This window comes from Berghia stephanieae, chromosome 8 (genome assembly GCF_034508935.2).
Source record: "Berghia stephanieae isolate SIO BIC M18660-M18661 chromosome 8, UCSD_Bste_1.3, whole genome shotgun sequence".
Classification (NCBI taxonomy): Eukaryota; Metazoa; Mollusca; class Gastropoda; order Nudibranchia; family Aeolidiidae; genus Berghia; species Berghia stephanieae.
This window is the reverse complement of record NC_088367.1, coordinates 2,468,779-2,482,882: the sequence shown is the minus strand read 5'-3', so window position 1 is coordinate 2,482,882 and position 14,104 is coordinate 2,468,779. Positions and strand designations below refer to the sequence as shown.

Sequence of the window (14,104 nt, the reverse complement as noted above, 5' to 3'; positions counted from 1 at the left end):
AATAATACTTTTGCAAAGCATATGTTACAGTGAATGACATAATCAGTCGGATGGTGAAAAGGTTTGAACTGAGATATTGTCAAGTTTAGTTAGAAGGTCAATTTTGATCCAAAATGAGTTCTTGTCATAAATGATTAAATCAACCCTTTTTGTACATCTTCGGGAAATATCAAAGCTTAATTTCACTTCTGAATATTTTTTACAGCTAGTCAAGTTGAAAAAGTATGAAATTTGAGAGAAGTTGCTGGATTCTGTTCCCATACATATGACCATATTTCGTGAAAAATCACCCGATTTACTTCAAATAAAAGTTAAAATGCTCTGGTGAGCATATTGTTTCAGAAAATGCAAATCCCAAATTTTCCCCATCTAACTGATTATGTCATGCACTGACACATATTCCATGACATGGAAACATGTCGATCAAGACAAGAAGAAGGATAAGAGATAAATAAATGAGATCATTTGTTCATTTTCTGCTGTTGAAATATAGTCGGAACGAACCACATACTTAAAAGCCGAATTAAATGTGAAACTGGTAAAAAATAAAAATTGTTGGCATTAGCACCCTAAAACATGGTATCCGTTTTCCTCAATAAAGCATATAAACTCAACACAAGTCTGATATTTCTGGCTATAATTTCAATTCTCAACATATTAACCAACCTGACTTTATATCGTTTTGAGGCGAAGGGTCATATATAATAAATTGTGTGCTATTTGGCTCCACTCACAACATATTAAGGCATCTAAATTATGAAATTATAAAAACAAAGATCTAAACAGGTCACTTTCATTACATCACTCACCCATAACAGTGATTTTGACGGAGCAGCTGTCTTCACCAGCTTCATTGGAAAGTGTCAGATTGTAAGTGCCTGTGTCCCCTCTCTGTGCTCCATACATGCGTAGCTTTGTGACCTTGGCCAGGGTCTCAGTGTCTGTATCGCCTTCGTCCATGTGCTTATCATCCTTGGCCCACTGGGCACGGGGGATGGGAGCACCTGAAAAAAAAAATGAAAGAAATCAAGCATATTGTTGTTGTTGTTGGCTCCATCGGTTGAAGAACTCCACTAGAATGTTTAAACAGTGTTTTTTTTTTTTTAAATCCATATTTCTTTGTGTGGTTATGTCGTCAAGTATTGCACTGCTATGTGGTCTTGTGGTATGACACTCGCTTTTGGATCGGAAGGTCCTGGGTTCGAGCCTCACTCAGAGCTCTTTACTCATATTTTCTTATTGCACTCATGTAGTGTAAAATGACTACCTGGCCATTAACAGTGTTGTCTCTGTCCAGAAAAAAAACGTAATATAGCCTAACAGGTGTCATGTCATGACTCGAGCTACATGTTAACAGCTGCTTTTGGCTAGGGGACCCTTTATAAAGTGCTTTGAGCGTGTTTAGTAGATATTGCGTTATATAAATGCTCAATTTTTAATGAATAAAATAAAATTCCCTTTATTCATTCTATAGGGGAAATTTGTCTCTAGGGTCTATTCCAAGGGATGACTGGAATAACCCAGGCGTCAGTCTCAATGCAGCGCCGCAAAATGAGCCAGGGCAAGGTGACTTGCTCAAGGCCACACAGCGCAGCGGCAAGTGATTGAACTAGGTACCTTTCGGGTACGCTGCCCCCAGGAGATTTATCAGCAATGAAAAAATAAAGACTAGACCCTCAATCAAAACAATTTTACAGTTCTTGATGAGCAATGAAAAAATGTTTTGACTTTGATTTTAGTGGACAGGAGTATTATTGAAAAAAAGATATCACGTCTTCACCTGAGATCTGATCTACAACATTCCATTCATTGAAAAGTGGTTAAACCACTTTACATTAAAAGATTTACCAAGATCAACTTACCATCGAAAGGCACAATGACTTCAATGGCATCTCCCTTCTTGACAAATATATCCTTGACAGCATCTTTGTCAATCTTTGGAGGCCTTGGCACTGAAAGAAAGGATACAGAAATATTCTATCAACAATCAGAAAGCTTAACATTAATTTATGAATTAATTACTCTATTGGAGTAGATTAGATTAATTGTAATTAAACAACAATGTAAGTATTGCCTTCATTCTAACATCCCATCAAGCTCTTATTGTGTGTTTACTAAAAGGTTGCTAGTCATGTCCTCATTAAGCCCAAAAACAGTCTTTTTGATGCACAAGACAAGGTTTAACCCTCTCCTTATCAACTATAGGAAAATCGTCACATTCGTTACGACACAACTAACATTATTCTTATTCAAATTTCTCTTGTACATCATAAAATTAAAAGAAAACGAACAGTGCGTTGTAGAGCTTGTATTGCTAAGGAAATTATTTATCACAAGAACTTACTGCTATTGTGTTTGAGTGATAAAAAATATATTTTTGTGTTAGTTGGGTGTGAAGTTTTGGGGAAAATCCAGAAAATGGCCGGTAAGATAGATTGCTCGTATAAAAAATGACTCGTTATAAATATGCAGGCAGTCATAAAAGGGTTGAATAAATGATAAACTCAGTATCTCTCTTAGCTTTGAACATCTGTGATCACATATAAATAATATGATTAATATTAGGTGAACAAAAAAGGGCTCAAACTTTGATGCCCAACAATCACAAATTTGGTTATTCATCTTAACAACGCCACTACCACATTATCTCATTTGTCTGTAGTGTTTCATTCATCCTGTTTTGTTGACAAAGGGGAAACCCGAAATGTCCATTTCATGTTTTTGTTATTTAATCGAAGCTTACATTCAATTTCACATTGTTATATATAACAATCACAAGCAAAAACAGCCAGTGTCTTTGTCACAATTCAGCCAGTGCATGTAACCACCAATTTTGCTCTGCATATATCTTGAATAATTTTGTTACAATGCAATCTTATTTTCTTTCCTGCATTAACCTTAGAAATTCTAATTTGGTTTTATTCAATTCAGCTAATTGTGTCAATAGAGATATTATGGTTGATTTTGAGGACGAGTTAGCTATTCCACATTATAACAATGTTTCGACAAAGTTTCCTGGACGCTATTTTTAAAAGCATTAGACCTTTTTAATTTACAATTATACATTTTTCAGGATATAACTGTTTGACATTAAACAATGATATTTTGTACTGAATGAAACTATGCTTGGATTTTTTTAAATAAAAAAGAAAAGTGAATATGTTTGTTTTGAGAGAAAAAAAAATCTCAACAGTTGCTTGTCCAAACTTCAACCAGTCAACGTCTCCTTCTTTGTTAGTAAAATGGAGAGAGCCAAACAGACATGAAAACATACATTTGTAGTCAATTCTAAATCAATGCTGACAAATAGGTCTAATACTTACATGGAATAACCTCAACATTACACCTGCACGGTCTTTCACCAACTTGCAAGGTGTATTGACCTTCATCCCCAATGTCACAATCTTTGATTGTCAACTTATACGCCTCTCCCTTTTGACTCACATCATATCTGAAGTAATGAGAATTTAAAAAAAAGATAAAAAGATAAAAGGGCAAAGCCATAAAACAATAAATGTTAGAGCTATAGTCTTAAATCAAAATTGAAGGTAAGAGAATGTAGCCGAAGTGTAGTAGATTAAGAAAAAACAAAAACAAACATGAGCTTTTATATAGCGCAATATCTACTAAACATGCTCTAAGCGCTTTACAAAGGGTCCCTGACCAACCGCAACACTTAACATAAGACATGGCGACTGTTAGGCGATATTATAAATTTTTCCTGACACTGTTAATGGGCCATGTACTTATTTTACACATGTGTACGGTGAGAGAATGTGAGTAAAGAGCATTTTCCAAGGACTCAACTATGTGCTGAACAAGGCTCGAACCCAGGACCTTCTGATGGAAAGCGATTGTCATACCACAAGACCACACAGCTGCACATTTATACGAACTGTCCTGCACGTAACAAGTTCAGAAAGTCAGTGTAACGAAGAACATTATGCAGATTACTCAGACAAGCATTTGACCCCAGGACCACACTTAAGTGGGTCAGATAATTGAAATATAAGCTTGTTTAATTAACATTGCTGTCATAGAAAATACATTGGTCTGAGGGTATTTCCTTTATAACAATGAGCCTATGACAATTTAGGCTATCAGACCTGCAAAAAAAAAAATTACGTCAATTCAACTCTATGTAGGTTTTGACGATATCAAATCATACATTTACTCATTGAAATTCCACAAACACACAACATAGCTTGACCCTCAATATTACAGAATAACGAATAACGATACAATGGACCGCAACTACATTCATATGTTTTTCTCAGAAATTAATGACCGTATCTAATTCATCCCACACATTTCAACAACTGCCATCACAAATAACAAAAAAATAAGTAAACAAAAGTACTAAAATACAGCAACTTTACTTGATTGAGTCTGTGTCAATTGGTTTTCCATCCTTCATCCATTTGTACGGGTGTTTGTGAGGGTTGGCTGCCTTGCAATCCAATACAATGGTCTCCTTCTCTTTGCATTTCTTATCAGCCAATTTCTTCATGAACTTGACATCAGCTGGGATTGAGGTTAGGCATGAAAACAATTATAAACTCGTCTTTCAAAATAAGAAATAGAAAACACAACAATTCTAATATTAGCATCAAATCTTAAATGAAGTTTGGTCTACAAGATACTCCATTTCAATGGGTGTCGTCTTCTATATTATGTTTTCAGATACTTTCAAAGCCTTCTCTTTAAATCTAGTTATAAACCAAAGTGAATATAGCAGCTTCAAAAAAGAACAAAATATCAAACATAGAATGTTTTGGGCTCAAAACCCTTATTCAGCCAACAACAAAAAAATGATAAAGACATAAATACATTACTAAATTCCAGATGGGCTATTTTATCGTTTTGCTTAACATATGAATCAAGATTTATATCTGGCCTATAATACTTTTTTTTTCTTTTTTTCTTTTTTGAGTAATTTGATCCTTTACTTTAAAAATTCAGGAAATTTCCTTTACAAGCCTTCAACCACTGTGAATCACTTACGTGCAACAAAGAGTTCGGCCGTGGTTTCCTGGTCCAAGACTTTGCAGCTGTACTTTCCATCGTCCTTGATATTGCAGTTCTTGATAACCAGGCGACGTTTCATTCCATCTTTGATGAACTCATATTTGCCGCCAGATTTCAGTTCCTTTGTAGGTATACAATGAAATTAGAATGTTAGTCTATGTAAACATCAAACCATTTTGTAAAGATAACTTTTTTTTGGAGTATTTCTATCTAGAGCGGTTTTTCAATTGGGGCCAACTTTATCTCCGATATCAAATCTAGATAAAATTCAATCTAAAATAGACCCGGTCTACCTACCTAGGACAATACATATTCTCTCAATTCTAAATGAGGATTTGTTTAGACGTTTATCAAATATTATAGCTTACACCACTCTAAAAATATATGTAATGTGACTGATAAAAATGACTGACAACTGAGTAATGTTCTAATTAATAAAATCATGTTTAGACAAAAGTTAAATGAATAATGAATTCTAAATCATAACTTAAAATTTTAAAGAACAATGCATGGCAAATGAATGGTGGACAATGTTATCTATGGAAAAGAAGGGAGTGATCCCACATAAAAATTTGTTGACCTGATGAACGCTTGACGAAAATCTGATATTGTATCAATGTGAGAAACATCTCAACATAAAAAAAAAAACAAAACATATTTTGCTGGCACTTCAATTTCATTTTATGAATTTCATGGCTTCATTCAGTGGGTGGGCGGACTGACAAAACTGACGGAAGAATGGGTCATTTGATTAAAAGTCAGTTTTATTTTGGTAATAAACTTGAATTTACTAGAAGTCCACTTTGGGCTAAACCAAAGAGAAGTAGAAGGTTTAATTTGGAATGTTTAAGTCAATGTAAAATTTCCCGGTCTTTTTCATGGTCGGCATGGTTGTTGTTTGGCGTTTGTCAGTTTGTCGTCTGCTAGGCTAGGCTAGATACGCCAGATTGAAGATTAATTTTATAAAAAGCGCCAAACAGGTCACAGAAAATATCAAGTCTGAAAAATGCCAAACTTTTCACAATTTTCTATTAAAATACACATAAAATGGGAAATAAATCTTCATTTTTTTACCCCAATGTCATTCTCGTTTAACCAAGGTTAAGGGTGAAAAGATGCATATTTTGTTAAAATATTAGAATAGATTGTCTTTATTAAAATAATGCTGAAATTCAGTGATATGTAAAAAAAAAAAAATACAAAAGAAAATATTTTTAACAATGTCAGAATCAAAACCCAATGTTCCTATGCAAGTTATAAAGTAACTAGAATATATAGAATGAAAAGCTCCGACTGAAAAGAAAAGGTGTTTAAGAGCAAATGGAAATCAGGTACTGTATATATAATAGCAGCACAGCGATAGATGGGAGGAAATGGGAAAGAAAAAGTAAATAGAGAAATAAAGTGGTTTTGCCAAAAGAATGAGTTCCAGGGAGTACGTAAATTCCAGACTAAGCAGGAAGGCAGGAAGACAAAGCGGTCACCCGGAAACAGCGGAATAAATAATAAGAAACGTTCATGTTTGAGTTTTCATTAGGATGCTTTTTCTTCCCCTTTAGAGATATTATGTGACCTGATTTACCCGTTTGATCATGTGACATAATATATTATTAAACAATACGCTTTAAAATAAAATAAAAGAGCTAACAGTGGATGCTTTCTGTTTCAGTGAGTTTACTTGTAGCATTGTTCAAAAACAGATTGATTTATTAACAAATAAAACTCAGCGACTCGACTTGACAAAAAAAAAAACCAAAACCAAAACCAAAACCAAAAAAAAAAAAAAAAAAAACAAACAAAAAAAAAAACACCCCCCCCCCCCCCCCACAAATCCCTTTATTCATTCCCGATGGGAAATTTGTCTTTAAGGTCTATTTCAAGGGAAGATTGGGATAACCCATGCGTTAGCCGCAGTGCAGCGCCGCAAAGTGAGCTAAAAGAGAAACAACAAACGTGGGCTTTTATATAGTGTAACATCTACTATAGACGTGCTCAACAGCAACATTTAACATTTTGGATTGTTAGACTATCACAATGTTTTTCGGACAAAGACAACTATGTTAACTGCTAGGTAGGTACTCATTTTACACCCGAGTACGTTGAAAGAATGCGAATAAAGAGCCTTTTTCAAGGACTCAACTTTGCGCCGCTCAGAGCGGGACTAGAACCCATGACCTTTAATAAGGCTTTTAGGATCTTCAAAATGGTTATAAAATAAGATGCCAAAAACCAGTTTTAAACTATAATTTGATAGAGATATTTAGATATCCTTTGTTTGAATGAAAATATCTATTAAACAGTTGGTCAAAGAATGAAACAAGTTTTAGGTAAAAAATACTGCAACTGGTCACCGAACAGGTCCCTCATAAGCATCAATTAAATCATTTATTTTTCTGATATTCTATAAATATGGGCGGGGCAAATGAAAAGTTTTTTTAAAACAGCCATGCATGTAGTAGAACTAAGGTATACCATTAGACACACTGATACAAGAGAGGGTGAGAGGTTTCTATCGCTGTTTTAGTTATAGATATAATATAATAATATGCTGTCGTTTTGTTAAAGAACACAGTATGTGAATGTGCTATTTGGTTAACATTGCATATAGATAGTATGCGCTTGGCTAAGAAGCTCATAACATTGCCACCCGGAAGTATAACGGTCCAACACACAAAACTGTGTGTAACCATGAACTTTTATAGTCAGATTAGTACAGTTCAGTGAGAATCACTCACAAACGCGGATGGCAAAATACAATAACAAAGGCTTGAGTGACGTCAACTGCATACTATCTATAGATACTGTGGTTTAAAAAACAACGGCAGTATGGATACATTCATTTTCCCTCGTTTGCCACGCTTACTATCATAACAAGGAAATAGGATTCAATAGTCTGCTGTCACGTCCGCCCAGCAACGAGCAGCTTGGTTCTAAACAAAGAAAATCGGTACTTTTCATTCTTCATACTGGCTAGAACTTTTTCATGTGTCATGGGATCAGAATGTATAAAAGTTAAAAAAATGATCAGATTTATAAAGTTATTCTCCTCTGGATACACTTTTATGCTCGTCGGAGAAGTATTTCAAAAGGGCGTCCGCCATTGTTCCGATAGTTTAGAACCAGTTACTAAGTTACCAAGCGTCATTACGAGGAAGTGACGTCACGACTATTGAAGCCTATTAAAATTAAATGTAAAGAATCGATGGACAGGATTTTCTTTTCTTTTTGTAAACACAACTCACTAGCAATTAATGATATGGCTGAGCTTTTATATATAAATAAAAACAAAAATCTCACAACATTTCGCCAGCTGGCTGGCTAAAAACAATTAAAAAACAGTTGAGTGACGTCAACTTCGTTCTATCCATAAGATCACATTCAGAAGAACCACCCCCCCCCCACCAACCCCCCCCCAAAAACAAAAACAAAACAAAACAAAACAAAACAAACAAAAAAAAAACAACAACAGAAAACAACACCCACCCGCCCCCCAACAACAAAAAAAAAACAACAACAGAAAACAACACCCACCCGCCCCCCAACAACAAAAAAAACAACAACAGAAAACAACACCCACCCGCCCCCCAACAACAAAAAAAAAACAACAACAGAAAACAACACCCACCCGCCCCCCCAACAACAAAAAAAACAACAACAGAAAACAACACCCACCCGCCCCCCAACAACAAAAAAAAAACAACAACAGAAAACAACACCCACCCGCCCCCCAACAACAAAAAAAAAACAACAACAGAAAACAACACCCACCCGCCCCCCAACAACAACAACAAAAAAAAAAACAACAAACAAAATATAAAAAACAAACAAAAAACAAAAAAAAAAACAAACAAACAAAACAAAACATGGAGCTCCAAAGTTTCTTGTCCCGGCATTATAATTTTAGCCTTGGATATATCTAACCTTTTAAGTTTGTTCGATTCAATGTTTCAGTGAAAAATAATTGTGATCAAGCTATCTTGACTACGATCATTTATTTTTTTGTTTTGGAAGAGAAAGGAATATTTCAAACACCAAGCGTTGTCTTTCTCTAGGGAGGTGGGTCTGAAGGGGGGGGGGGGGGGGGGGGGGGGGGGGAGGATATCACAGTATGCAACACAATAACTGCTCTTTCTACAAGAAGGTAAAACTTTAGCAGTCAAGAACGTTAACGGTGTGTTCATGTTGTTGTTGTTGTTGTTGTGGTTGATGGTAGTGGATAGGGTGGTATCATACTGACAATGACGACGATGATGATGACGATGATGATGATGATGTTGATGTCGGCGACGATGGCGATGTGATGGAGATAATAATGGTGGTGGTGGTGGTGATGGTGGTGGTGGTGGTGGAGAGGACTAACAAGGTGGCGAGATTATTATATATAGTATGTATGGTGGTTGTGGCGTTAATATCGAAAAGGATAATTAATAATGATAGAACTAAGGATAGGTGAATAAGGGGGGAAGCGGTTGATAATCTCTACTCTATAACAAAAGCTTGGTTATACCTCCACAACCCCTGGTTTGGCCTGAAAATTATAAATGGTGTCAAATAACAAAATCATAAACAAAATAAACACAGCAAATGATAAATGATATGAATGACTCAGAAACGACGTGCACTATTTTGCAGGTCTGATAACGAATGAACGCCAAGGTAATTATGGGATTGATTTAACATTGTTGTTATGGACAATATATGAGCCATCGAGTCGAAACGGTATTATGTCGAAATAAACCAGATTCTAAAAAGTCAAATTAAAGTTACACTGGTCAAAAATATAAATTATCGCTATTTAGGACTCTAAAATACAGTCATCACTGTCCTCAATAAAACATACAAACTCAACCAAAGTCTGAGATTTCTGGCTATAAATTCAATATTTAGCATCTTGGTCATCCCGACGTAATACCGTTTTGAGGCGAGGGTTACATATTTTGCTTTGGTTTGAGAGCATTTCCATTACAACACTGAGCCCATAAACAAATTGGGTTATCAGACCTGCAAATAAGTATACTTCGCTCATAAATGAACAAAATCAAAAACAAATGATGAAAGAGTAGGTCGTGAATCATAAACAATGAAAACAAAACAGAAGGTAATCAAAAATAATTCAAATGTTTTGTTAAAGCAACAACAAAACCAAAACAAACAAAAAATTTAAATAAAGGGGGAGGGGGTGGGGGTTAATATAAAAAGAAATTATATAGATATATAGAACAAAAAACAAATTTAGGAGAAAAAATAAAAGAAACGAAAATAAACCAGAAAACAAAAACAAGAATAAGAAGAAGCAACAGAGTTTTCCTCAATGAATAAACAAAACAACCCCCCCCCCCCCCCCACAAAAAAAAATACTAACAAGAAATTATTTTATTTAATAAAAAAAAAAAACCCAATTAATTTTTAAAATGTCGTTAGTTAAATTGCATAAAAGCTCAATTAAAATAAAAAAAAAAAACAAAAATAAAAAACAGACATCAAGGTTAAAATCAAACAATCAACCAAAAATTCAAAACAAGGAAATGAAATCAATGGGATATTTACTATTATCGTTATAAAAATATAAGCTAGTTTCATGCCCCTCACGGGTTTATGTACCGTGGAGTTCATCTAAATCTAGATATATTTGTTGTTGAGTAACTGATGATAAAGGGGGATAAGCATGAACATTGCATTAAATTTTAGGATAGGATAAGCTTAATAAAGGATTTCGATGATAAAAGTAATTCAATTCATGGTGCGAATTTATCTCCCTTTGACAGGCGATGTTCTATGCTGTCTATTTTGTGAATTCGTGTGGTACTTGATTCAGTCCCTTGATATCAGTGATTTGAGTAATTGTTAGAATAACTCATATACATAAGGGACTAGATAGTATCCTAGTATTAAGGCTTGTTTTTTCCCCATAGTTTTGTATTATTATGAGTTCCTTGTTCAATCCAAGAAATAATCAAACCTTCGGAAATTGTCCTCTTTGCAGTTGTCCTTTTTAATAGTGTTTACTGCGTTGGACATAACTAAGGGACGTAATCGGTGACAAAAAGCATTCATTCCCTTTACATTGCCATCGACGTAAACTTATTTGCAGGTATGATAACCCAATTTATTATAGGCTCGTTGTTGTATGTAATGGAAATCTCAAAAAAAAAAAATAATAAAAAAAAATAAATAAATGACGCAAAATATAGTCCATTACAACAATGTTAAACTAGGCCCATAAAATTGTGTTCGGATGTCTGTCAGACCTGCATATATTTATTTAGACGTCGCCCTTAGTCAATCCCTAAAAATACGTGTAATTGAAAGCAGGCAGGGGGAAGGTTGATTATATAAATTTAAAAAAAAAATATCGCACACGTTAATGGTTTGCATGTGATTAATGAGGTGAATTTTCAATTTCAAAGTTTTTCTTCTTACCTCAGCTTCCTCCTGTTTCGAAATAAACAATCATGCACATGAAATAAGACAACATATAAAGCGATCCAGTTAAAGAGCTTTTGAAGAAATAGGATAGAAACTGATGTGATGTAAGTAATAAGCAAAGTACATGACAGCGCTTTCTGAAGCTGTGCTGTGAATTGTATAGGGAATGAGATTAGAGGAAGAGTAGCGTCCTTTGATTGGACGTCACCGGCGGAAAAGTTATTAGAGAGAGAACGTCATGTTGGTTGTGCGCATGCGTCTCTCGTCCTCGCTTCCGGTGAAAGCGGCTTGAGACACTGCAACCGAAAGCCAGGACGAGAGAGACGCATGCGCAAAACCAAATTGACGTTCTCTCTGTAAGGTGACGTCCAATAAAGGGACGCTACTCTTCCGCTAATCTCATTCCCTATAAGCATTCAACAAAAAAAAAAAAGGTTAATAGCTTCAAATTATAGGAACAAAACACGCAACAAGGTACGTTTCGGACTCAAACTCCTAGCTTAAAAACGATCTAATTCCGAAATTGTAATCTGTACCTGTTCCAGGTATCAAAAAGAGATATTAACTGTAAACCATTTGTTCACACACAAATAACAACATTATTTTTTTCTGAATCCATTCTAGATGACGAAGTGAGATATTGCAGTGGCGTTTCGTTATGCTTGACATTGAGGTGAATGCTCTAAAATCTTGGTGAGCCAGAAAATAAAAGTTTGAATCAAAATTTGACATACATAATATTGTTTGTGATTAATTTAAGGCTCTCCTTTTCCATAACCGGTTGAAATTGAAACCGCCAGTGATAAAGCTTGCTTGTTTTTCAAGAGCTTTGCGGCGTTTGCGACACTTAAGGACATTTCAGCCCCGGTAAAAAAAAAACAAAAACACTTTCTTGGATAGCCATAAGACATCAGATTAAGCTAACAAGCGTCAAAGAAGAATTGCAAAGAGGAAAAAACCAATGAAAATAGTTAGTTGTTATTATACGATGACAGAATTGAAAATTGATGTAATAGAGCGATACAATACAGAGCAACAGCTTCAACAAACCACGCGCAATTATCGCATAGTTTGATGCAAGAACAATTTATAAGACAACAAGTCAATAATGGTTGAATAGAAAGGGCGTGTTTAATTTATAAAATGATACGTTTGTTGCCATCTATTATTTATTGTAATTTTGAGTCAAAGATTAGGGGGGGGGGGGGGGGGGGGGGCTGCGAATGATGACGTTAATGTTTTTTGAGTCTATTATGTGCTTTCACGACGTGGCGAGTGACTTCATCGCTTAAACAATGAGACATTTAGCCATCACTTTAGAAATGTTTTCCCCCCAATAAACTACCGCTCTATTCAGTTCTATTGTAAGTTGTCTGTATTTGACATGCTGACAGATTGGCTAAAAATTGCGTCGTTCCCCCCCCCCCTCTCTCTCTCTCCAACTTTCAATAAACTATCTCAATTTTTGATTTCAATGTGTTGATGAATATTCAGTCCCATTGTAAGTTGTCTGTATTTGACATGTTGACGCCAGATTGGCTAAAAAATCGCGTCGTTCCCCCCCCCCCCCCCTTCTCCCTGTCTAGAACTTTCAATAGAACTATCTCAGTTTTTTATTTCAATGAGCTGATGAATATTCAGTCCTATTGTAAATTGTCTGTATTTGCCACGCTGCCGACAGATTGGCTAAAAAAATCCCGCCCCACCCCCCAACTCTACAACTTTTAATAAACTATCTCAATTTTTGATTTCAATGTGTTGATGAATACACACTTCCTAAACAAAATCATCCTAATGTCCAGTGTTAGAGTGAGTTCCTAATGACCTAAAGCCACGACAACATCGTAAGAAAGGAATTTATATTATGAGCGAAAACAGATTAAACTTCTTTGTGCATTTGCATATATTATATATGTATACATTGTCGCCAAACGATTACTTATCCAAAATCCTTGCATTCCGTGTCATTCAAATAGGAATAAAACCATCTATAACTGATTGCATTCTATCATTTCCTACTCAATATTTTTGAATTAAAGTTGAAACCAAAATTTTGATGGTGCGTTGTAGCTGTTGCTCATCAGTTGTCCCCCTTTTGACGACGCTCTAGTGCAGCTTTCACATGTCATGTGATCAGAATGTATAAAAGTCAAAAAATGATCAGATTTATAATGTTTTTCTCCTCTGGATACACTTTTATGTCCGTCGGAGAAGTATTTCATAAGGGCGTCCGCTACTGTTTTAACAAGATATACCAAACTCGTGCCTTTCATAGAACCGTAAGTCGAAAAAAAATCTGCTCGGAACTGTTGCATTATGAAACAGCCCTCAATTTTTCATCCTATAATAATACCATTTCGAGGGACTTGGTACTATATTTATTCACATTTGTTATGCGACGTCAAAAATGAGACAACTAGTAAATTGTACATATCAACTCCAGAATTCTAGAAACCCAGTCAAATATGATTCAATAGTCTGATGTCATGTCCGCCCAGCAACGAGCAGCTTGGTTCTAAACAAAGAAAACCGGTATTTTTTATTCTTCATGCTGGCGAGAACTTTTTCACAGTTCATGTGATCAGAATGTATAAAAGTCAAAACATGATCAGATTTATAATGTTTTTCTCCTCTGGATACACTTTTATAC

General features: G+C 35.2%; 1 protein-coding gene across 13 annotated transcripts in view; it reads right to left on the bottom strand.

The window, feature by feature from the left end:
* Nucleotides 1-14,104, bottom strand: part of LOC144978020 (twitchin-like) — a 159,467-nt gene that overhangs the window by 93,333 nt on the left and 52,030 nt on the right. For 6 of the 13 annotated variants that reach the window (XM_078923457.1, XM_078923469.1, XM_078923459.1 and 3 more), the window contains 6 exons: nt 9,536-9,556; nt 5,005-5,149; nt 4,380-4,524; nt 3,324-3,451; nt 1,863-1,952; nt 810-1,004 (listed from right to left, as the gene is read on the bottom strand). In XM_078923457.1, coding sequence (XP_078779583.1) covers nt 810-1,004; nt 1,863-1,952; nt 3,324-3,451; nt 4,380-4,524; nt 5,005-5,149; nt 9,536-9,556 — 724 coding nt within the window. Of the gene's footprint in view, nt 1-809; nt 1,005-1,862; nt 1,953-3,323; nt 3,452-4,379; nt 4,525-5,004; nt 5,150-9,535; nt 9,557-11,448; nt 11,461-14,104 lie in introns of all 13 variants that reach the window. The other 7 variants (XM_078923461.1, XM_078923464.1, XM_078923467.1 and 4 more) reach the window with 2 other exon arrangements.